A 25,817-nucleotide genomic window follows, 5' to 3' on the forward strand; every position below is an offset into this window, starting at 1 on the left:
AAATCCTGAAAGTATCAATCAGATTTCACTATTTTTACAGCTATGAAGAAAGAAAAAAAACAAAAAAAACATGGCTCATTCAAGTGTGTATTGACATTATTGTAAATTTCATTCAGTAAAGCAGTCAACGATTCTTCATTCCCTAAAAGCTCTGAAGACTCTGATGATAATGACAAAGGTCAGGACTCTTATTGTGGTTCTGCAATGGTCAAATATCAGCATGTTATTATCCTCACATCTCCTCTTGAAATGAGGTTCGCCCGTCTCAGACAGTGCCACTGGCACTTTGCTGGCTCTTTAAGAAAAGTCAGCCGGCATTAAACATCTTTAATTGTGCTTAAAAGGCTGTAAATGGCATCAACAGCTCCAATGAATTCGCTGACAGCGAAACGGCAGAATGATAATGAGAGGCATCAAACAATGGATGACTTATCAAGAGAATCACACCTGATGACATGAAAACTAAATGGTATCTGATGTACGGCATGAAATGAAAGGAACTGAAATGAAATAACAGCAAGGAGAAAATAATTAACCTGTATTAGTTGTTTTTATTACCTTAATTTAGTTACTTTAACATTTCACTGCTACATATACAGTATATGTCCTATTTGTCAAGGTATGATGAAAATTTTCAAATAAAAGGTGGAGGATTTACACAGCAGTCCCTCGTAAGCATGGAGGTCCATGGTTCCCTCCTCCACATGTATATCCTCCTCAAAAATGACGCGGAGCAATACCTTCTCGACAGCACAGAATTAAAAACATCTTTAAACTGCAATAGATCTCGATCTGTAGCTGCGATGAACAACCTTTTGTTGTAAAAGCAGAGACATCGGTGTCAATTTTTTCCGCTATATTTGATTGTGGTGATCAAGGACATGTGTGATTTGTTGAGGAGAAAAAAACAAACAAACAAACCAAAAAAAAAAAAGCACTCCCACAATTCTCCCGGGGAAGTCATGTAAACAGGATTATGTGGGAGAATTGTCAGTTTATACAGGGCTCAAACAGAGTAATGCTCAATCACAGTTTTGGCAGGAATGGCTTTGTTGTGTTTTGATGAAGCCAAAACTAAATGAGTCTCACTTTATTAATATTTCGGCTAAAATAAAAACTAAAGGCAAAAACAATGTGACACTCTATTTTCTACTCTTGCTGTCCAAATGTAACCGCTGTACGACAGAGTTACACTGCATATAAAGTTAGACAGTGTAATAATGTGTCTTTCTCAATGAAACAGCACCCTATGGCAAACTTGGTGACCTGTTGTTCAGCACTCGGGACGTACATAAATTCATCTTTAAGAGGTTCGTCGTCTGCCTCCAGCGCCTTGTTTCTCAAGTCAAAGCTGCCTTTGCATCTAATCTCTGCTTCCACTAGACACTAATGTTTTCCGATCGAACTGAACTAGACTCTTCCCCCTCATTTGGTGATCCATATTCATCCTGCGCTGCAGTGATTGGCACGACTGTTTAAAGAGGTACAAGATGAGTAATGTGACTGGCTGAAAAGGCGATGATTCATCACCACACTCTCCTATTAATATCCTACCTCACCCAGCACGACGGCCCAGTGTTGACGCTCGCCGGGCATCAAGGTGCGCCTGTATGTGCTTCATTGCTCATCGTGTGCACACGACACAACACTTAAGCCGACGGTCATAAAGATGGTTAATTTTTTTTTTCATTACAGTCTGGAGAAATCATTGTTTGGTACCCTCTTTCGTTTTATACTGTATTCCCTAGGCTCGCTGTCTGTTTCTGACTGACTTGACATTTACTGCACAAGCAGAACTTAAAGGCCTTCTTGTGGGTTTAGCCCAGGGCTCACATTAACAAATATCTATTCTACAGACTTCAAAATTATCTGTGTGTCTCTGGTATTACTTCTTCCTTGCGCACAAGTTACTGCAGCATTAACTGTATGTTAAGTTCTCGTTGCGGATAAGCGTGTCCTGAAAAATGAGGAATAATAAAAAAAAAAATCAAAAAAAAAAAAAAATCGGATGTTCAATAACTCGCACACTTTTCCCAGACAGGTTCAGCAGACTATGCAGAGGCCAACAACCAAGATAAATGTTTTAAATGCACCATTCAGGACTTTCTCTCAAGTGAAATTTATTCATCTATTTCAACTTTGTAACACTAAAAAGTCAGTCTTCACATTGAATAATGCTACAGTTGTAAGAGTTAGGGTCAAAATGACTCATGAGTGCAGGCGGAGTACAAATGGTTCCACTTTTGTCGTGATTCTGAGAGAACATTTTTCTGTATTTTGAGTGTCTGCTACTAGAATTTCTCCTGGCTTTCTTTATGAGTAGTAGTATTCACAAAGCATGGTCAAACGCGGTCAAAGGCCAGCAGTGTCCTTGTCTCTCTTCCTCTTCACTGCACCATTATCAATCAGACACACCAAGTAAAGACAGATGGACTTGAATGCCTGTACACACAAACACACACATGCACTTTTACCGGAAAATGTAAGCAAGTTTCTCTCTTCCACACTGTTGGTTCTCCACCCCTCCGTGACTTCAGCTGACTTTTATTCATCATAACAGAATGAAAAATATAGATCTGCCCCTAGAGATTACAACAAAGGAGGGAAAAAAAAAGGATGTATAGGCATAAAGGAAATAGAGCATGAAGGAGGGGGGGAAATATGGAGAGGGAAAAAAGTGAGTGAAAGAACGAGAAAGACAGAAAAGGGGAGAGATAAGGAAAAAGAGAGATGGCCTCTCTAAGTGCAGCAGCACACAGGCACAAAGCTGTGAGTTCCCAGGCAAGACAGCATGAGCTGCCTATTTGTCAGCATTGATCAACCCATTAAGGGGCTGTGGTGGGAAGCATATTGGTTTTGGAGGCCAAAGGGGCAGAGAGAGACAAAGATAAAGCAAGACGGGGTGGGGGGCGGGGGGTTGGTGGTTGTTGAACTCCTTTCAGCCTCGGCAGCCACACATCTGCAGGATGAAAAAGCCTGTAGTGCTCCTCGCCAATGTCTATGCAGTTCATTTTGCGGGGGCCCCGACGGGAAGGTAGTGTATGTCATTTGTCTTACAGCGTCTCTGGAGGCTCCACTTTATGTGTTATCTTAGCTTTCTGCTGCTGCGATGCTAATAAGAAGTAGCTAGCTTCTCAGACAGGAAGAATGTCACTTGTCCCCCTCTGTGTGTGTGAGTGTGTGAGCAAAGGGTGGGTGGATGGGTAGGGGTGGGTCCTGGCCCAAGGGGAAAGCAGGCTGCCTCTTCGCCCAGCCTCTGATGAATTCATATAATTAACTCTGCCTTGATCTGTTGGCTAATCCTGCACTCAGTAATAAGGGATTAAAATGTCACCTAAGCCACCTGCTGTTATTGAGCCCCAAGACTTTTTGTGCCTCTGTGTGTGTGTGTGTGTGTGTATGAGACACAGAGAAAGAGGATAAAAGTAAAGTCAACTTTGAGATTTCTTGCATGCTAAAAAAAAAATATATGTAGAGGACACTGTAAAGCATCTCAGAGGGGCAGACATCTTAGCTACTGCTGCTCGCGTGCGAATGCCACGCGCAACGCCGTAGCCCGGCATCAAGACCAGCGGCACAACTTGGCAGGAATCTGGAGGAAAAGTTGCAGCAGACTCGCTCTGAAAACTTATCGTCACAGCCACTAAAAAAGGGACATGAAAGTGGGACATGCTGGAAGGTGGGAGTTGAAAATCTTTTTTTTTTTTTTTTTTTTCCCCTCCCCTCTCACTATGACCTCCTTGGACCAAGTAAAGAAAAAAAAAAAGAAGAAGAAAAGAGTGCCAATTGGTTGGCTAACAGCCTGCAGACCAACGGCCAGCTTGCCTTGCCTTGCCTGCCTGCCGGCCACCTCCGCTTGGTTGCCTAGCAACCCCAAGTGTACTTTTGGGCTGTCTAATGACTCTTGTTGCTGCCCTGGCTCAGGGGCTACTAATGAAGCCTCCTGACCAATTGCTGTCATTTAAGAGCTGGAAGCTGACTGAACTCCGGACGGGGATCTTGGGACTACCCTAAACCTCTTATGTGAGACAAATTTTACCCCGAACCTGAACTGCTGTCAAGGTACACATACACACATTTATAGTATGTGCCCACAGTACATCTTAACTTGCTGCCTACAATGCTCCGACTGACCTTAATTCTCTCCAACACACACACTTCGGCCTACTTCAACTTTAGCTAAGAATCAAGCATTCAGCACACTGAATGCAACGCTAATGTCCGTTATCCAGCAAGACATATGACAAAGGCAAAGAGTTTTATGCTAGTTGTTTTAAGCCGTAAAGAATAATGAAGTTTAAGGCCCCTTTTAGTCCTTTATGAACAAAATCCAGCAGGACCCTATATTCATGCCTACCTCCCAGAGCCTCGGTAAGCTGGTCTCCAGCAGAGTAATGGATTTAGCGGAAACATCCGGACCCTCAGTCCCCCTGGAGAACATAAAAAAAATTCTTCTCTCAGGCCACAAGAATAGTCCCAGTGAAGTAACTCACCTCTGCTTCCCCTTCCAGCGAGCTGAATACTTATTAAGGATATATGAAATATGTGCGAATAGCGTTGTTAGTGTTGACGGATGATGTGTATTGAGAGTGACTGGCAGCGCATCAGCGGGTCAGTGTCTCTTTCGGTGATGCTTCAACTCATCAGACACTGACAAGTGCAGAAATGGACTGTATGACCTTTGTATTCCTGCTCATATGCAGGGTGGTCAATCTACCAAGTCAATGAAACCCAGAGGCATCTTAGTAAGAAAGCCATTTGTGATAAAGATGGGATTCGACAGTAGTTTGTTAGTGTCTACTCACTGTCGCCGTCATCCACCTTGACGATGGTGCCGTATTTTCGATTTGCCTCACTTATTAGTTTAAAAAATACAATGATGACACGTCGGCGTCGAGACGAGTTAGCAGGTCCATTCGGATGATTGTTACTGCCTTTTGGTCTGCGTGTGCTTTGTGATCCGTCTGTCATCTCTCACAGCTTTGTTCCCGTGTCACAGCATATTGCCGGGCGAGTACATTACTTCCCCGGGGTGCCACCATGTATACGCTTGTCTATACATGTCCACCGGTCTTAGGTCTATATTTGGCTGTGGTCCGGGATCATGTCAACTGCTGTCAAATGCTGCGTTGCCTGAGGGCCCAACACCCACTGTGCTGCCCTTGCTGACTAATCTGAGTGGGCAGTACAGTGTGCCATTCACTGGCACTCACATGATGGACCTGTCTGCATGGCCTAGTTAGAAAGATAGGCCTGCTGCCAACTGAAGCCAGAAGAACACAATGCCAAATATAAAACACAATGCCAAATATGACATGCGTGGGTAGCCTCAATAAGCAAGGGTCTTCAAGGGTGGCTCTTAACACCCACCGTTTTCACAGAGGAAAGACGGAATATTCTTCCTGTTTTAGAGACGGCACAAGATCGAGTGTTTTTGTGTTTGTCTATTGTTTTTTTTTTTTTTTCATATTCAAACTCTGGGGAGTGAGAAAAAAAAATGAAACCATAGTCAGGGGAGCAAATAGAACCAGGGGAGTTTTTATTCATGGCAGGCAGTTTTTAAAAGGTTTTTTTTTTTTTTTAATGTTAGCTTGGCGTCCTTTTTCTTTCAGCTCACTATGAGATGGATCTTCAAAGGTTGTTTATCGATCCTCCACTGTTAACCTTTCCAAAGCTGTTTCGCAGCTACAGTGTTTGGTGGCCATCAATAGTTTCCAGAAGGGGGAGTACGAGGAAGAGTGGGGTTGACCGACCGGGCAGGGGGATGTCGGATGTGAGCTTCCAAAGGGCTTTTGGGTAGATAGGCAAGAGATGAGGAGAGAATGGAGGCGTAAAAGAGGGATTGCTCAGGGTCAGGGATGAGCAGGATATAGCTGGTGACTGGGAGTCTGGAGCCAGGCGGGGACAGGAAGAGCAAGGGCCAGCCAGAGAGGACCTTTCCCTGTGGGGCTGGGAGTGGCTGATGTAATGGCATTAATCTCCAAGTGCCATCTGACACCCAGTGTGGCTCCGTCATTGAAAAGTGCTAATTCTGCTGAACTGTGAGGGGAATTCAGGCATCTCTAGAGGCAGTGCCCTGGATTAATTAAGCACGCTGGCATGGAGCACTGCGCAGATTTATCTCTTTTACGGCACCGTAATCGTTTGATTTTTGTGTTTAGGCTACAGAACGGGACAAACTTAAGGACATTAACACCAGGAGCACCATCGCATTTCACTTGTTCTTTTCCCTCTACACATATTGCAGCGGCTGCTCCTCTCGTCGTGTGCTAACCAGGGATTTCCCTTCTCTTTCATTTCTCTCCTCTACTTCTCTCGCCCTCTCTCTCTCTCTCTCTCTCTCTCTCACAGATGAACCGGCCCATCCAGGTGAAGCCAGCCGACAGCGAAGGACGAGGAGGTAATTAACCTTCTCCTGGTCTCTGTTGCACGCTCCGCTTTAAAAAAAACCCAACAACAACAAAAAAACATGCACACACACACAAATACACTAGCATAACACGCAAGCAATCCTTAATATTCTGCTCTCACTTGAGACACACTGGGAGTTAGTAGAGTAGCCCGTAATATAGGTCACTTGCTTCTATTGACTTCCCATCTGTGCCAGAAGAGGGGCTGTCTCAGGTTCACAGTCACTAGGAGTGGTTCAAAGGCAAGACTGAGACATGCAGAGAAATAAATGGGGTGGGGGGGCACAGAAAAGAATGTGAAGGGGTGGATGTCAATCCTTCAATCTTGACAGATCGATGGTAAAGTCAGCATGCAATGAAGAGGCAGCGTCCCACACACCCAGATAAGCATACAGAAATTTATGGAAACAACTCAGGGGTAGTACCTGGAGACAGACACGCCCACTTTCACTTGATAAATTAATTTATCAATCACTGAAAGAAGCACAGAGACTATAAAAGTCTCAAGTGTGATGACTCAAGGAGTTTCTACCTGCTTCGTACAGTATAGACAGTATAGTTCACGTGTAAAATTAAGAGCACAACTTCTGACTGTGACACACAGTCTCCGTTTCACACTATTACCGATGTCATATTCCCTTCATTACCAGCACATCCATATGATCACTCTGGAGTTACAGAGTATTGTGTTCGTTTTTGAACCATCTGAAAATGAACAGATTCGTCATGATTCACTGTGTGCTGAGAGTCTTTCTGCTGGCATACTGTGTGTGCATCATATTTGCCCCTTATAAATTAAATTTGATCATCTGTATCGAGGATGCTCCCTTTTAAAAAGCAAACCGAAAATGCTAAATTCAGTTTCAACATCGTGGTGCTTCTCTCGCACAGCCCCTGCCCTCCATCTTTAGTCTGACTGGCACAGTGATTGACTAGATCATTCTGAAGCCATTTGTGACTAACATCACTGAGGTTAATGCAGATTAAGCCAGTTAAAGATTTACATGGGTGGAATTGGATCTAATTGGACCAGTCTGTGTCTGCCCTGCGCTTGCATTTCAGAGTGGTGATTTAGACTGCCTAGGTCAGATTAGACTGAGCCACTTCGCTGATTTATGTGGTCAAGTGTGAATCAGATGGCCCATTTCTATTGCCACACACACCCCGATGTAGATCTTATTTTTGTCATGGCGGCACTTTAATTAACGGCCATCTAAAAACAGGCAAAGTCTGACCGACAAGGCCTGGGCGAGAGCCAATCGACATTCTCACCAAGATAAATTGGATCGCTGGGCTTAAGAGGGGAGGATGGATGGGTCCCAATATCAATTACTACCCTTTTTTCAGCTGAAAGAGAAGGGAGATGAACTGGCAGTGTGAATGAAATACAGAGGGCTCTAAGGCTGGCACAGCCCCTGCTAGTCTGTCAGATGAACTTTCTATATGGGAGGACAGAATAGGACACAGCACACAGAATGAAATAAGACCAAGCAGACAGGCCCCAACAGAGATATTGAGCATTAATGGCAACAGGAAGTCAGCAGACAGGGCAGGGAAGTAAACCACCGTCGCGGCTGACAATGAAATGAGATTTACTATGAAGGCCTGTGGTTAAAGGAAAAAAGACAGCCCAGATAGGGCCGACTAAAGGAGAGAAAGTTACGGAGGAGTCATCTGTGGAAGGCTGAGGGCCGGTCAGGTACAGCGGTCCCAGAGGGGGCTTCTCAATTGTCAAATCCAGGCCTGAACTAAGACATTTGCACCTATAGAATGGAGTCACATTTATCACTACCAGGACATCAGCAATTATCTGTCATGGGAACTTGTGCAGGGGCCTCAATTACATGCCTGCGAAGGCATTAGGACCCATTACTCCATTTGGAGACTCCAGTAGCCCTTCTATTCTTCCCTGTGTCCCTGAGAGACATCCCCTCTCTGGGGACACAGGAGTGTCAGGAGGAGAAGTAAAACCAGAGCTCAGAAAATGACTAGGGGGGGCCCGGCGCTGCACAATCCTGCCGCTCGGCTGCCATTGCGGATCACAGAGCTGATTCTCTGGCTGTCTATTACAATGACTCATGTCTTATTTTATTTTTTTCCTTGGATTATCAAGAGAGAATGGAGCACGGGAGGGGAGCTTCGCAGCCTTTAAATCTATTTCTGCTCCTTGAGTCAGCTGACCTCTTCCCCATAAAGTCTGCATTTATCTGATGTGCTTAACGCCACTTTTTTCTGCCCTTTTTCTATCAAACCACCATTTCAACTCAGAGATATTGAGGCACAATCGAGGCCTTTGCTCACTTGCTCCGTGGTCAGCGCAGTAACAGACTCGCTACTATATCTATTCTTGAAGCCTGAGCAATTTGCTTCAATCCTAAAGGGGCAGAAATGAGGAAAAGTAGACCTCTTGTCCTTTATACTCTATTGCTTTCTGTCTTTCCTTCTTTTCTCTTGCCTCTCTTTGTCTCACTGGTGCTGCAGTGTAAAGGGAAGAGATGAAGCGAGTGATAGAGAGAGAGGTGGGGATTCAGTACAAGGCCCATGGAGGAGCACAAGAGAGTGAGCGATAGAAGACAAAAAGAGCGAGAGGGGAAGAGACGACAGGATGAGAAAGTTAACGGAGGGTGATGGAGGCAGCTGAGTGAATCTCAGCAGTAAATCATCTCACACCCGCCCCATCCCTATCTCCTCCTTGCCTCGCTAGGAATCTTTTTCCCCCTGACCTTGTCTGCTGCTGTGTCTGTGAAGAAAAGATGGGGCCAGATTATCTATGATTGGAGATGGCCATTATCTAAACACAATCTTGGACTCGGGTCCCACTCCTCTAGCCACTGCTGTGAGACTGGAGACCACACTGATGAGAAGAGAGATGATGGGTCAGCCAGCAACACCCTCTTCTTTCATTAACTCTGATAAGATGGTTTCAACACTCTCCCGAAATGCCCGGCAACCTCCATCAATATCGACTTTTTCACAATGTGTCACTCACAGTGCATTTGTCCACACAAGTCTTCTTACGCCTGTCTTCTTGTTTATTAGTTCTCTCTACTTTTGTTTTATTGGATAGTTATACAGCGCCGGCAGCACTGCAGCCCTGCGTATGTGAAAGTCAGTAGCCCTGTGTGAACCTTTTCAATATCTTGCCCATTTGTCCGTCTGGCTGAGGGGAGTCTTTAAGAAAGGGTCGGGTTTGTCCTGTTTGCCAACCCTGCTGCTCTTCAAAAAGGTTGACCCCAGTCGGGCGGCGGGGAGATTGACAGGACCTTAAGATGTTGCGTACTGTGCTATCAAGCCCCACCCCAGCAGGTAGGGGAGACCGAGGGCTGCCGGCAGCCTCAGTCTGTCAGGCCACAGGGGAGGGGCTGTCTGGAGGCACCTCACGCCCACAGAGGAGCACGCTCCACTTTACATGTAAATGAAGCCAAAAGATCCCTCTGGCCCTCTGGACACGATCGAGCAAAAAACTCTGAAAAGTCAAGAAAAAACCTGGCAGCAGTTAATATGTGTGTGCTGAGAAATACACTAAGACACAGGGAGCCATGGGCATACTGACAGACAAGGGAAGGCACATATTTGAGACGCTGACCTGACATGGCTGAGCTCTATGATTGGGCCAAGCCATCAGAGAACATATTTTTAACATAGGGGGGAAAAAAAACCAGAGAGACAGTTTAAAAAAAAAAAACAAACAAAAATAAAAAATTGGACAAAAGCTGCAACAGGCATTTGCTCAGTTGTTCTGTGTTGGTTTTTGATCATACGTGCCAGAAGGTTTGAAGCTCCCCTCCCACTCCCTTGGGTAAATGGAAGTGACAGCTCTAGAGATATGAGTAATGCATTTACAAATCACGAAGCCTGTATTCCCTCATCGCGCCTGATACACCGACATTCTGAATGTTTGTTCTTCTCTGACTGTTTCATTTCCCACCTCACTATACTGGATTATCCACTTGCATACATCAGACTGGGACCAGCAGCAGAACGGTTTGCTGTGTGGTTGCACTATTTTCACACTGACGCTTACAGGCAAAGGAAGTGCTTGATGAGGTCGAGAAATACAGCAGAATATATACTTTCATGACCTCCAGCACGGCATTTGAACTCTGGATGCGATAACAATAGCAATGAATTATACATCGAGTTTAATCGTTTTTATCTTATTTATTCATCAGTATATTTTCTTAGTAGAAAATCAAACCGTTATGTTCCAATTCTTTTTTTAATTTGTTCTAAAAAAAACTTTATGCTTTAAAATGCAACTTTAATGCATTTGCTTATATTTGTAAGACAAAAAAAAAAAACATTAAACCAATAACCAGCACATCTGAGTAACTCAGGTGGGCCAGCTTCCTTGGTGCATTTTCCAACGGAGCCAAAATGGACAAAAAGAGGTGCAGAGGTCCTAAATTACTCTTTCCTGGATACTCTGCTGATTATCAAGCTGCTGTCTTGAGCCTCCGTCACACTATCCACTGACTCTCTTAATATCGGCAGAAATTATGTCAAGTGAAAAAAAAAAAAAAAAAATCCATAAAGCTCCAACATTATTTTGAAATACTGTACCGGCCGAAATCATCAACCATCTGGGTATTCTCTCTCAGGTCCAATTCCCATGCTAAGGGGAATGTTGTTGGACATTTTTAATGCTGACCAATGGTTGCGCAAACCTCTGGGCTAGTGGTCTATGGTGAAAGCCATTTATGCCTGGATACCGCTAAGTAATCCTTAGCAGTCATTGCCTGAAGAGCAATGAAGAGCAATCCCACAATCACTATGCAGTATCAGAGAATTATCCAAAGGTGCTGATAACATGTTTACTATGTTTTTTGGTTGTTTGTTTGTTTTGTTTTTCCACTGGGCATTTTCATCAACATATATTATTTACTTCTTGTATGAGTACCCATGATTAATTAAAAAGTTCATATTACTGCTAATAACTGTTTTTAGCATAATTTCTTTATTAAAATTTTGGGGCTCAATGAGCCTAGTAGGAGGTGCGTCATTCTGTGAACTTATTAAAGTAAAATTAAAGTTAGCTCTGTTGAGAATGCAAGTTTTGTATCCAAAGAGCCATTAAACTCCAGATTTAAAAAGTAAAAAGTGTAAAAGACTGTCTTTGGCAAATTCAAATATATCTAAAGACGGCTATTCAAGGATGTTTATCCCCCCGTGACGTAAATGCACAATGCTCGTTATCTGAAAAGTTTCTATTCTGAAAACAAATGGCACCTCTTGACCGGCGCCAAACAGTCTCCTGTAACCCTCCACACAAAAGGGAAATATAGTGGATGATGAAAAACAAAGCCTAAACTCAATATTAAGAAGCCATTCCCAACATTTCGTACACCCAGTCTGTACGCCTACATGTGTGAGCGTGTCTGGTGGCAGGCCTCCCAGGCAGCAGCACACCAGCGTCAGGCTTTTCTAATGAGTCCATAAGAAGCACAACTTCTCTGTTGTGCTGCCTGGAACATTACTCTGCATTTGAAATGCACCCAGCGGCCTAGCAGGCATCTTTTATCGTTGGATGCAGCTGTCCATGCTTTCTGAACACTTACTACTACCAAGCTTCCCTGACTGCTGCCAGCGGGCAATAAGTGATAGAATCATGAAAAAAGAAAAGGGGAGAGAAAAAAAAAAGAAAAAGAAATATTTACCACAACACAGGAACAGCGGAGTAATTCTTTAAAGAGAATCTTCCCCATTATTGGCAAACAAATACAGAAAATTTTGAAAAGTAGACTTCACAGAAACTAATTCTTTTCCTAGAGAGAAAGAGTAGGATGACAAAGGATTATGATACAAAAATATACAAAAAGCAGTAGATGACAAAAAGAGAAGAGAGTGGAAGAAAAGCACCATCTATATGCATATACTGCAGCCTACAACACAAGTAGCACTTTATTCCGGGGAGAGAAGCATCAATCTTGACAGCATATGGCGTCTGTGCAAAATCCATTAATTTTTAATATACCGGGTGCTGAAATGAAAAGGCTTCCTGAGACAAGCAATTGTCAGATGTCAGTAGTGTTTTGATAACTTTTTTGATCTCCCTTTTTATTTGCATTCATAAAATGGGGCTGTCCGCATGCCACCTCAGTTTGGACATGGCTGGAGACTGACATGGAGCCATTTTCCACTCAGCTGCTCCCACCTTCAGTCAGGAGATGAGACGCCGGGAGAAACAAAAAATAAAAAATAAATAAATAAATCAAATAAATCAAAAGTGCGTGTGTGAGAATAAAAGAAAGTGTACAGACTGAACCATTTCTCTTGACTTAGTTGTGGCTATGTTTATTACCAACTGCTTTGGTGAGCTATATCACATACTGCCATAGACCCAAACCCGTTTTTATAAATATCACTGCTACAAAGTATCTAGCAGACGTGTTAGATGAGTACATGGATTAATCTATGGTGTTTGCAGCACGCAACAAGAAACACACATCATTATTGTTATTATTTTAAAGTAAAGTGGAAGGTTTGAAATTGCAGATTACAAAAGGTCTCGTCAGAGTAGGGCAGAGAAGTGCGGTAATGCTCAAATGTTCTCCAGCTGTGTGGATCAGCCCTGGTTGAGGGATAAGATGAGCTTCTGTCAATGAGAGATAAGTACAAAGAGGTCAAACAGTCAGCTCAATGAGTTTTGTCATACTTCTCTATCCTCAGTCAGTTCTATAAGAAGGTCTTCACCCCTCTTCATGCTAATTCACGACGACTCGACACAAATATTCCTTTCTTCCCCCCCTTCCATTCCCCACTTTTAATGCAAAACTCTTTGGAGTCATCTCCTTGTGCACAGAGTGCATTACAAGATATTTATTCATATTCATAAAATGCCAATTTTATGCTTGCAAGTGGCCATAGGAGATGAGCGGGAACTTACAAAATCCAATAAGAGCTGCTTTGGAGACAGGTGCAAAGTGGACTAATTAATAGCAATCTATACTCTGGCCAGGGCATGCAGTGGGCCGACTGAGACGCTCTTAGGTCAGGCAATGAAAAGATAGCAGCTCCAAATTCATTTTCTCACTGTGTCTCTCCCAAAGGAAGGCTCCGAAGTACACTCACACTTCCTTTAATGCCTTCACTGGGGTGTAATTTATTTTTGCGTTTGCCAGCACATTTGGAAAGTTCATTACCTCTCTCATGGCTTGTTAATTAGCCTTGTAAAGCCGCCATTAGATCTCCTCGGGCCAGGACCGAGATGAGACTTTTGTCCCAAAACATTAACACACTGCAGGAGGCCTGTAAAACCTCACTCTGCCTGTTTAAGTCGTAACAGTGACACCTCTGAAAAATCTGAAAGATGGAGGGGGACGATCGCAGCGAAGGCACGTGGACTCTGGACAAGCTGTTGCCTGTTTCACCTTTGCTGCCAAAAATAGGGGTCAGGCTCATTTCTCTCCAACACCTGTTCTGGTCTGACTTTACGGCTACACAACTCCCCCCAACACCCCCGTCCCAACCCCCCTACATTGATGCACAATATCCAGCCCGATGTCTGTCGGCTTGCCGGCCTTTGCCAAATCCCAGTTGACAGTATAAGTGGCTGTCTCTGTGGTGATCTCCTCAGGGTTCTCACTCACTTCCAACCCTGGAGCTCCAAGGGACAAGGACCAGTAATGAGCAGGCTCAGCTGGAGGGTTTGAGAAATCCTGCTGTGTGGGGTGTGACTACAGGAACTTGGACTGACACCGTAGCTACAGCACTGGCAGCAGAGCCCAGGAAGCATGGCCTTATTGATTACGCTGGCGCTCATTTGTGTGGCCAAGCGGGTAGCCGGCACGTGTCTCATTTGAACTTTACAGGAATGGAACAGGATCCGATCTCCCCGCTGCAAAAAAAAGGAAGCCCTGGTGCTTTATTTTTAGAACAGCTGCATCTAATGGGGCCTGGCAGGTACAGGAGGCGTCACATCTGTCGAGGCCCAGGTGATGCTCTCGCCCTCCACTCCTCCCTGCTCCTCACCCGCTGCATACCAGTCAAATGACTCAGACTGAAGATCAACAGTGTCATTTCCAATAAACTCTTCTTCCTCTTCCTGCCACTTTCCATCAGTTCTGGCGATGGGTTCTTGCTAGTAGCTATTTCATTCCACAACACAGCAGAATAGGGGATGCATAATGTAAAAGATGTAAGGAAGATGAATTCTCTGTCTAATGCCAGGGCACCAGGAAGATTAATGAGAAAAATTCAGCTTTCTGACTGGCCAAAATTTCGTGGTATAGAGGCCATACATCTGAGTCACAGTGCCACCGATGGAGCTTCGGAAGGAACTATTAACTAATGTTAACTATGAGCAATCCCAAAATTGGTAAAACTCAGTGCACTTTTCCTTGACCACTCACCCATGACTTTGATATGAGTCGTTAATTTCATTTATCATCACCTATTCACAATTGTGAGAAGACTAAACTAATTAAACTGCCATATATCGAACGGACATATTTAGTCAGACGTTCATATAATGTGAGATAAACCATCTTCCAGAATGCTGAGTATGTAGCGTAAGGCATGAGAGCTAGACCTTGAGGCTCAAACCATGAGCTCAGAATTTTTCCAACAGTTTGTGCCAACAGTAATAAGTCTTGGTCATGGTTGCTGTGGTGAGCAGGGAAAAAAGAAAAAAACTGATTTACTCTTTAATTCGAAAACAAAATTCAGCAAATGCAGCATGTGCAGAAAAATAGTAGAGAGAATTTCTTGTCAAGCTCGATAATTTGTGCTTTTCTTTAGAAATAAGAAATCCAGCAAAGCTTTGGCTGACTAGTACCCACACACAACTTGATCCACCACGCAACCATGTTCATTGGTAAACTTCATCCTATTTGTCTAACACAACTTAAGGTTGTGATTCCACTTCTAATCATTCATACTGAGTGCGCTGCAATTTGTTGGATTCACACAATTGTTGGAGTCAACAGAGAGTGGAGCGGTCGCAAATAAGATTTTTCAATCTCAGGAAAAAAAAAATAAATAAAAAATCGCAGGTAGACTGTACTGCAAATAAGGGAAGACCTTTAAATTTTCATTCATGGCCCAGTCAAGAAAACACCTCAAACACTGAATTTATTCTTGCCTATTACAATCCCCACGGCCTTGGTGATGAGGAAATGCTGTTGCCATTTTTTTTTTTTTTTTTTTTTTCAACTTAGTGACTTAAGCATCCAGATGATCTAACAGTTTGTCTACGGAAGCAAAATATTCATGCTCTCTTTCTACCTTTACCTGAAGCCCTCGGCGCTCAAAGCATCATCTGTAATCAAACATCACTGTGGCAGACTCGAATAGCTCATTCGAAGCGGGGATATATCTCACCCTTATACCAGGGCGGGGTGGCACACACCACACAACAGCAAGATCAACAACAACAGCAGCAGCGGCAGTGTAGGTTCAACACAGCAGACTGCTGATAAAAAGGGGGGGGGGGGGGGTGAGTTGCACAAGTTCTTCTCAGCTCAGCAGAACGGTGCCATCAGCTGTAGCATTTGTCTGTTCTCTCCTCTCTTCCACCTTCCCTCCCTCCCTCCCTCCCCTCTTCCTATCCAGAAGACAGGAAGCTGTTTGTGGGAATGCTCGGCAAGCAGCAGAGCGAGGATGACGTCCGGCGGCTGTTCGAGACCTTTGGCCAGATCGAGGAGTGCACCGTCCTGCGAGGGCCTGATGGGGCCAGTAAGGGTCAGAGCCCACACACCTCCCACTCTTTTTTTTTTTTTTTTTTTTTTTTTTTTTTTAAGCCTCGTCAGTCCTCTCTTGAACTCCATCTATCGACGTTTGTGCCATCTCTCTTTCTATCCTTTGCATCTTCTGCACCGTGCCTCACCCACGGTGCACTCATTGACATCGTTTGCTCCTCTGAATAACTCATCCTCCCCTTCAGCCATTCTGTTTTTTCACCACCTCTTATGTGTCTCGCTTGCATTTCTTTCATACCTCATTGTCACTTGTGTGCCGACACCTCCTTCCTCCCACTTCCTTTTTCTCACTGTTTTCTGTGTTGCCCTTCCCTTTTTGTTCACGCTCTGCGTCTCACTCCTTTTTTTTCCTTTTTGCCTTCCCTCTCAAACTTCTTATGTTGTCTCTTCATCACAGCGGCTCCTCTCACCCAAGGCTTATACTCAACAAATACATCAAACAACACCTGGTTTCCCACTCACCCCTCTCCTCCTCCTCCTCACCCTGTTATCTGAAAAGCGGAGGGGTGTAATCATGTTTGTTTCCCACATCCCCATCAACCCTCCCCTGAGACACCATTGGACGATAATGTCCTACAGTAAATAAAGCAGCCAGGCTGTGGGTTTTGGTGCTGTCACTCACTGGGCGGCAGATTTGCATGCACTCAGGAACAGCTTATGCATTCATGTCTCTGGCTCATGTGCTATTTAGTTAGTAGAGCGTGGTCAGATTAAAGATGGCTATGAAATGTGTGATGCAGGTGGGATTGTTCTGAGCGTGCGAGAGGCTCCCCAATCATCCTTTGATGGGACTCTGTCTCACAGCCATATTTGTAGCGATAACGCCACTGGCATTGTGTGGAACCTCTATCTTTCTTTCCCTCTGTTGACTCTGATTTATTCTCCTTTATGAAACATGTGAACGTGAGAAAAAAAAAAAAAAAAATGCGTGGGAAGCCGAGGGAAAGGGGTTGGTAATGTGCGACTCTTCTGAGTATATCAGAAAGGAGGGCGGGTAATAGTGAACCGCACGCCTGCATCTGTTCATCTCGCTGTTAATCCTGGGTCTATTGCTCCGTGCCACCCCACCGGTCCACTACCTGTCTTCCTCCGTGGCTTGTTTCCTCTTTCGACGTCTCTCCCTTTCTCTCGCCAGCTTCGCCTCTCTTCCTGCGCTCAGATGCCTCAATCTGATTGACAGCACATAAAATGAAATAAGGCCAGTGCTGCTGTGTCAGACAGGAGCTAGTTTTCTCCCTCATTCACGCCTTCACTCCTTTTCACCTTAACTCTTTTTCTATCTCCTCACTTCACATGCCATACGCTTCCTTTGTTGGTATTTGTCTCATCACCGGCACGATCATTCCCTTTCCTTCAAGTTTCACTGTTATGAAATGGAAAGCTGTACAGTAGTAATAACTAGGAATGTTACCACGAGACAAAGGTTTCATGTATAGGTATCTGGTCCTATCACTCACTGTGCAGCAGTCCTACGCAATCATTACGGGATGTTACGGCAAATTATTTTGCCAGCCGCCTCGCTCGGGATGAGGTCCCCATAATTTGAATGAGACAGACCTTGAAATTGACAGTGCTATCTGTTCCATGATGGAGGCTTTGTCCCCTGTTGATGTAAATTTATGCTACTCAGAGGCTTTTCAGCACCCCTCTTCACCCAATAAAAAGGCCGAGAAGTTTAACATCCATCTCTCTTTGGCACTGCTCCTCAAAGTACTTTCAAAGTGCAACACTTGCTGCCAGAGTTGAATAGAGCCCAGAATTGTCAGGAATAATAGAGAGATGGCTTTTAGGTCTATAATTAAGTTGTGTTATAAATGTCACCCATCCAGTGGGATGGAATTCATGCATACATATTATTACCCCGGGAATTCAAAAGGCAGCGCAGATCCTCTCGCTTGAAAGCAATACAATCTCTCTTTTTCCTTTTCCTCCAACTCATTCTGAGCCATCAATTCAAAAAACTCAAATGTGCACTATAATTTATGAGGCTGTAGCACTTCCAATTCTTTTGAGATGTTGTGCTGTGTCCCTTAACTTCTTTTTTTTTTTTTGTCCTAAGGTCAGCAAAATCAAGGCTAATGCACTGTTTCTTGGAGGAGATATTTGAGGGCATTGTATGTTCCACATGAAATTGCCATTGATGGTGTGCTTCAAGCCCTGTAGGTTTGAATATCTTTCTGGTGAGGCTGAGCTGTCGGGGTCACACGGACCCTGGCACAATGTCTGATAGTCTTGTTAGAGAACCAACAGCAAGTTATCTTGCCTCACAAAATCACAATGGCTTCTGCAAGAACAAACCGGCCCTTATTATTTCACCTACAAAGGTTAAATGCATTTGTTCCGTCAAAGACCGAGTTGCGGTAAAATGGCACACAGTAAGCTGACGCATTTCCCCTCGAACAAATGAAGACCTTTCCCGCCTCAACCTGGAGAGGTGTTCAAGTGAACTGAGAGGGTGCAAGAGAGCTGTGACAGAATCAAAGTCTTCTTTGACTTATCTGTTTGCCTCTGTAGATCCACGCAGCTTTGAGGACATTTGACAAAAACAAGTGCCCTTTACTATTCGCCACATTTCCATTCACAGCGATTTCAGCTACTTTCCATTCATTGAACGTGGATGAAAAGCCTCAGGTAAAGGTGGAAATTGTCATTAATTATGCACGTAGTGTATATCTTTCTGTTCATACGTCTTTTTTTTTTTTGGGTCAGAAAAACACTCATTTCTGTGTTGGGGAAGCAAAGCTGACACCTGAAATGTAGAAGTGAATGGATCACTGCCAAAAGGAGAACATCTCCTGAGCCTACCTATCAGTGTTTATAATATAAATGAATCATCATGACTCCTCTTGGAATACAGAGTGAATAAATATATATATGAATCCATGGATCTGTTTTAAATAAGTATCAGCAGCTCTCTACAAATCGAGGCTTGAACTCAGGGAAACACAAGGGTGCCACTCGATTAATGAGAAGGGGCCAGAATTAATCCACAAGTTTGTTAATTAGGTATCTCTTGACTTAACACATGAGCTACCTGAAGGCAAAGCTAAGAATAGGACATAACAGAATACCTCTTGCAGTCTATGACGACCATAAAGCTTAGAGAAATAGCTCCTGTTTAATTTAATGGCTTTTGGAAAATTACCACATTTCAGTTCCACTGTAATTTAGTTCACCGGTTTTCTCTTTAGGTTATAGTACTTCAGCGCCTGTCCTAACCTACACAGTGATGCAGTATTTAATAACGTGGTTAGGATATGTACGCTTCAAAAACACATACTGTGCATTATTATTATCCATCTGAATCACTTTTAATATCATTTGAAATGTAAATGCAACGAGGCTCCGAGACACTGCTGCCAACACTCTTTTCTTTTGCACCGTTTTATGTTAGCTTTTCCTTTTGTGCATTAACTACACAACAGATTTAAGATATTTTGAATGCTTCTAGAGCAACCCCCACCCTTCCGCCCCTCCGCCTCTGACATTATGTGCGAGCAAAGATTTGGTTAGATAGGCCGATTATAATACTATGCCTTTGTCATCATAATCTCTTTTATGAGTGACTGTACACAAATCATAATGTGTAAATATTAAACAGATTAATAATCACAAACAAGTCGGGATAGTAAATGCCTTGGCTCCATGCTCTAAAGTGGTGGGGGTGGAATTAGAATTGGGCAAGGGACAGGATGTTCCACGCTGCTAATGCCTTCACTACAATTAGACTGATTTATTCAGAGTTATGCGCTCAGCACACACATGGCAAGATATATTTACAAACCAGATAACATGAAAATAATGGTAATGAAGGCCACCTCCCTGATGTGTTCCTCCTCTCTATTCTTCTCTTCTTCTGTGCATACAGGCTGTGCCTTTGTGAAGTTCTCCAGCCACGCAGAAGCGCAGGCCGCCATCAACAGCTTGCACGGTGGACAGACTATGCCTGTAAGTAACACACTGAGAGACACGTGCATACACTGCGAGCGCCATCCTGTATGTGGAGAGAGATAAATGTACCTGTATATAATGCTCGTGTACGCGTGGATTCACACAACACAGCGACTCCCTTTAAAGCACATCAACAGTCCCCAGTCTAACATACATTCTCGCTCTGTTATCGCAACACAAAAGATTCCCACAGTCAGCATCCGCCACCTTACAGCGCACAGCTGCATACTCTGTATCTCAGCCTTTTCACTCAGTATCCACTCCCCTACTCCCGCTATTCAAAGTACCATTTCAGCAGACGGATAGAGTATTTACATTCACAAAGTTGATAGGATCGCTGTGAACTGCACGGGAATTCCTGAATGTGTCCAAAGATGATATACTCATTGCACATGTCCATGTGTTATTTCCATATTACATTTAAAGCTGAAGGAAAGGCTTGTGTGGAAATGATGGGAAGATAAAAATAAGGATATATAATGCAAGTTCATTGTGAAGAAGAGATTGAGACAGATTTTTATTTGGAACAACTAACGAATACTTACTAATGTATCCAATTATCACAATTACAAGAGAATCAAAGGCAAGAGGTTATGGCTGCAGTGCACAGTGTGATTGCACTTAGACTGTTAGGCTCTAACACAATCTACTTCCTTCTACCTCATTTAACAATTGGCCTAATTACATGTCAAGAAAGAACAAACCACCACATTGGTTGTGGCATTGACTTTAAGTTCATTTGAATCTTGACTCCTGAAAAACAACATCAGAAAGAGAATTAAACGTGATATGCGAATAGGAAATGTAAAGTTGCTGAAAATATACCAGCCAAGTGATTTTACATAAATGAGTCAGCAGGACGCAGTCACAAGATGCAGCTTTGAGTTGAGCTCTGAGTTTGTGTAAAATCTTTTTGATAGGTGTTGGAGTTGAAATTATGCTCCATAATGACCTAAAGCTTCACTGCAAGTGAAAGACAAGACATAATTTCTACTCATATAACGCCTGGATGATTTTTTCATAATTACAATATGGATTAAAATGTTTCTATGTCCTTGTCAAAACATAATAGTTTAAACGGCACTTACGGCTGAAAACTGAAATTAATGGCTTTAAAATGGAGAGAGTGTGTCATGTTTAGGCAGTTGAACTGGTTGTGGAGTGTCAATAGAGATTATTTCAGAGTTTTGTGTGATTAGATGTTGATGCTTCATAAGCTGTTTAGGCAATTTATGAAAATGTCTGGACAGATTCTTACCTTATGATATAGATGTGTGTCATCAGCATAATAGTGAGACCTTCTGATGTGCTTTTGATTGAAAGTAGAATTTTAGCAGAATAAAGAAAAAAATTATAATTTAAAATAAATTATATTTTATCCGGAATCCAAAGCTGGTTGGGGATAGTGTTTCTAGGAAAGCAATAAAAGCTGTCTCTCAACAACCAGCTTAAAAAAAAACAATAACTTACACCTACTGGCCAAGAGGGCAATAGATAAGTACAATCAGTACAAGCTCTGACTGCTGAACAAGACAGTTAAAAGGCCTCGTACGTGTCGCAGCCTCCTCGAGCAACACGTGAGAAATGATTAAAAAGTAGCTTAATTGCCAAATTATTAGCAGTGACAGCTTGGCCCCTGTCAGAGTGCTGCGTTTTGTTGAAGAATATTAAACATTTACTTGAAAACACTTATCAAGGGAGGCTTCATTAAAGTGAGTATAAAGGAGGTTAACAAGGGACTCAATAATATTGAAAAGCACCCTAGAGTTAGGAAGAATCTCGAAATAAGGTCAGGTTAATAAGCCACTCTTGCTTCCTTAACCACTTCCTGATATGAGTCATTCATAATATTGCGGGACACTCGTGGTTCATCGGCCTCCCAATATCTTTTAGCTTTTTCAGTATTTATTTTCAGAGCCTGGTTACGCGTCGTAGGATATTCTGTAAATAGCAACCATTGCTGCGTCACTTCATTTCATTCGGCGCGGACGCGGCGCACAGAAACAGGAGTCTGTTGTCATGACTGTGACGTGTCGACCATTACACAGAATCACACAAACTGTTGACTTATAACGAAATGCAAAATGAGAATCATTGTTGTGTCAGTGGAGTTTACTGTGCTACAAATAAAAAATAAATTAGTTAGATTACAGTGTTTTGTTTTGTTGGTTTTTTCGTGGAAAGTAAGTAGCGATGTGTTGGTCCAGCTTGACATACAGTCGTTATGAAATGCATGAAATAGCATTAGTTGGTGTTGATTTGTTTAGTTGAAGAATGAGGCCAGGAAATTACAAATGGATATGCTTCTGTCAGGGGTGAAAGAGGCCACCAAAAAGGCTTAAGTAAAAGAAATGATGATTTAGGAAGCATCTTGCTGCCAGTGCTGCAGGTGTGTTGAGTGCTGCACAGCTGGACACACACATTGAGCACACACTCTTCCTGGCAGACATTCGCACCTTCACACACTTCACTGATGTTCCGCAATAAATATTTACGGACGCTTCCTGGCAGACAGATAGTGTCCTGGAAGCCAGATGTAATTTACACATCTTTTTGATGATGCCTCATTTTGCATTACATTGAAGTAGTGAGGGAGCCGAATGAGTGGCAGAGTCACTTTAACTTTGTGTGCGACTGTTGTGTGCTGCAAACACCAAACTTCTTGGCATGTAAACCACAAGGGTCAACATTTAATAAGCCATGGGCCATGAGCCAAGCCGTAATTATGTTGCACACTGATCATGCACAATTACAAAAATTTGATTATAATCAAGATATTTACCTTCTACTCAAAATATCTTGTTGACTCAATCAAAGGAATATGTTTACATCCAGAAATTTACATAATTGGACTCCTGTGAGGCTGTTATTTCCGCTTGGTTGTCGAAATTTGGCTAGTGCGCAGTACTTTTACACACTCGTGTGTGTCTATCTCGCTATAGCTCAGGCAGAGTTGCATTAGTTTGGGTCAGTAAGCCACCTGAGGTCTGCTGCAGATGAACCATCCAAGGCAACATATGGAGCCCCAAACAGACCTGAGGCGGATCACGAGTCATCCAAAAGTTCATTAATAATCTATATTATCCATATCTCTCTCCCTCAATCCCTGCACCTGTTATCTTCCTCGCCACAAATCCAACTTCCTCTCAGATTAATAGGCAAGGTGGCCATTAGTACCCAACTAAGGCTTTGGTACCGATGGGGGATGCAGTTAATTTGGATAATATCACTGCCACATGTCGTCAACAACAGACTAACAGGAGGCAGGATTCAGAGAGTGGGCTGCTCTGCTCGCTGCCTGCTGCCAGCTGTGAGGTCTGGATGAACATTGAACAAAGAGTTGTCTCTCACTTCCTCTCTGTCTCTCTCTCCCTCTTAATGTTCTCTCTCTGCAGCATCTGTGTTACCTGGCACACACACACATGCCATAAATAATACCTGCACCAAAACACGCTGGCCCAAAATGAAAGGCTTTAATGAAGCTTAAGGGCAAGGGATGCCACGAAAGGGCACGCACTGATAGATCGGGTCATAGCTTTAATTGATGTTTATTGCGGATTGCAGGTGCTTCCAAAATTAACTTAAAAGGTGACTGGGCACAGAGCAGTCACTCTCACTGGTTTCAGCTGTTGCACTACAGTAAGGCTGCAGAGGCACAGGTGGCAAAACTTCAAATGTCAAAGCCGAGGGCAGCCAGACAGCACCCAGCAAATTGCAGACATTGTCACGATCGGTGTCACAGCGTGGCTGACAGGGCCTGTGGAGCTCGCCGGTGTTGGCAGCAACAACAGCGTGCATGTGTCTGATAGTATAGCTCTGGATTAATGAGAGATAAGACCAAGCCAGAGAGCACTGTCGTTATAATACACAAGTCATCGGAAACAACACGAAACTACCGGAGAAACTCAGCAGGCTTGTGGCTCAAGTGCTGCATGGGATTTTGTCACATCCAGTCTGTCGCCGATGGACAAAACATGGTTTTTGCACGCTGAGTGAAACACCAGTATCACTGGCAGATTTTCTTCTGAGTGTTTTGGCTTGATGCGGTGTACTCGGCAACTGAAGCGGTATGTGGCAGACAGCAAAGCCAGACCAAGACAGCATCATCCGCTGCTAATGAGAGACAGTTCTCCCGTGAGGCTAGCAAAGACGTGGTGAGGTTCAGAGAGTTGAGCGCGAAGCCCACAGGAGGTTCATCCAATTACCAAACAAACTTGTTCCGGTGTATTCAATTAATTTCTTACAGATTCTCGATTAGCGCTTTTGGAGTCTCCAAGTCTGTGGAAAGCTGGAAGTTCCATTTGTCATTTAAAAGTAGCTGCTATAAGTTTGCTGAATGGAGGGGGAAGAACGTTGTTAGCACGTTAGTGGCTGATCATTAGCATGCCTTTCTAAATGACAGTTTCCTTTCAACGAGTATCGTCTTTTGTAATATATTGCTGTAAGCATCTGTAGAAAATGGCTGATGAGTGTCTGCTTACCTGCTGCAAGACACTTAGCAGCAGCGATTTTAGTTTTTTTTTTTTTTATCACAGTAATGCAGAGATAAGAGAATAATGCTGTTTCACTTGTGTAGTAGAGTTCTAATCCCTCAATTACCATTGTGTATTTTTCCATCTACACAATTCATTCCTACACAAAATCCAATATGGGAGATTTTCGCAAGTCAAGTGTGTTGTTCAAGAAATTAGATTAGTTTTTGAACCCGTGACAAATTCCTTAGTTGTACCTGTCAAAATTGAAGGCTCCCTGTTGGCCCTTATCAAATTCAGCGAATTCATTTTCTCTCCAGGTATAGGAGTCATGCCGGTGGAGGTTATTATTCTGTTTGTTTGTCAGCTTGTGATTTTCTGCTACCAGTGAGGAGTAGCTGTTTTGCATCCAGTGCCTGTTGTCTGCTGCCACCTGTTCCTTCATTACCCGGCCACATATTACTCTTTCTTTACGTGGAAAGAAACTCCTCATCCGTGAGCGGGATCACACTCTGAAATCTGCTTTTTCTGATTAGGCCTTGGATCTAGTCAGAATACATCCACTTGAGATGTAAGGATATGAAATTCTCCTATTCAGGGGTGAGGATACAATCTTTTCTTTTTTGTAAGAGGGGGATATATTGGCTTTTATGTTATGAAAGTCAGAAATGCTCGGCTCAGACATGAGTGGCAGCGCTGACAGCACCTACAGAAGACGCTGTAGCACTTTAGTGTTGCTGCCAAGACTTTTCAGCGTCGACACTGCAGACTGGGGCTCCTCCTGTGCTGTCGTCTACGGCAGAGCACTCAGCTGGGAGAAGCCAGACTGGACCAGACTCGCGTCACAGTCTGGACTAGTCTGGCTGAAGTCATGGTGCAATGAGTACAAGCAGCCTCGGGCTTTCACAGACCCGATGCTCACAATGCATTCTTCATGAGGTATTAAGCGTATGTAAGAATACACAGATACATACGCACACACACACACACACACAAAAAAAAGAAAAAGGAAATGAATGCGATCTAAATGCCAGGCCCTCGTGCTGTGCGCTCGTGTGAGCGGCGACGCTGGAGGTAGATGTTTGCTCAGTGCCAGCCTCATTAAATCCAACAGCCCTGTCCCTTCAACTGGCCCGCGAAGTTGAAAAAGAACCGAAAAAGGTCAGGGGGATGGGATGAAATGAAATTAGAAAGGGAGAAACTGTGCCGTTAACGCCACCACGTCGGAGTATTGATTTAACTAATTGAAATGGCACCAAGGGAGAAACACCAGATGGGTCTCCTCT

General features: G+C 43.5%; 1 protein-coding gene across 19 annotated transcripts in view; it reads left to right on the plus strand.

Moving 5' to 3' along the window:
- celf6 (CUGBP Elav-like family member 6) overlaps window positions 1-25,817 on the plus strand; it is a 119,785-nt gene that overhangs the window by 79,407 nt on the left and 14,561 nt on the right. For 13 of the 19 annotated variants that reach the window (XM_029499040.1, XM_029499043.1, XM_029499046.1 and 10 more), the window contains exons 3-5: window positions 6,352-6,400; window positions 15,963-16,091; window positions 19,977-20,056. In XM_029499040.1, the coding sequence (XP_029354900.1) occupies window positions 6,352-6,400; window positions 15,963-16,091; window positions 19,977-20,056 (258 nt within the window). The remainder of the gene's footprint in view (window positions 1-6,351; window positions 6,401-15,962; window positions 16,092-19,976; window positions 20,057-25,817) is intronic. The other 6 variants (XM_029499048.1, XM_029499055.1, XM_029499041.1 and 3 more) reach the window with 1 other exon arrangement.

Source organism: Echeneis naucrates, chromosome 3 (genome assembly GCF_900963305.1).
Source record: "Echeneis naucrates chromosome 3, fEcheNa1.1, whole genome shotgun sequence".
Taxonomy (NCBI): Eukaryota; Metazoa; Chordata; class Actinopteri; order Carangiformes; family Echeneidae; genus Echeneis; species Echeneis naucrates.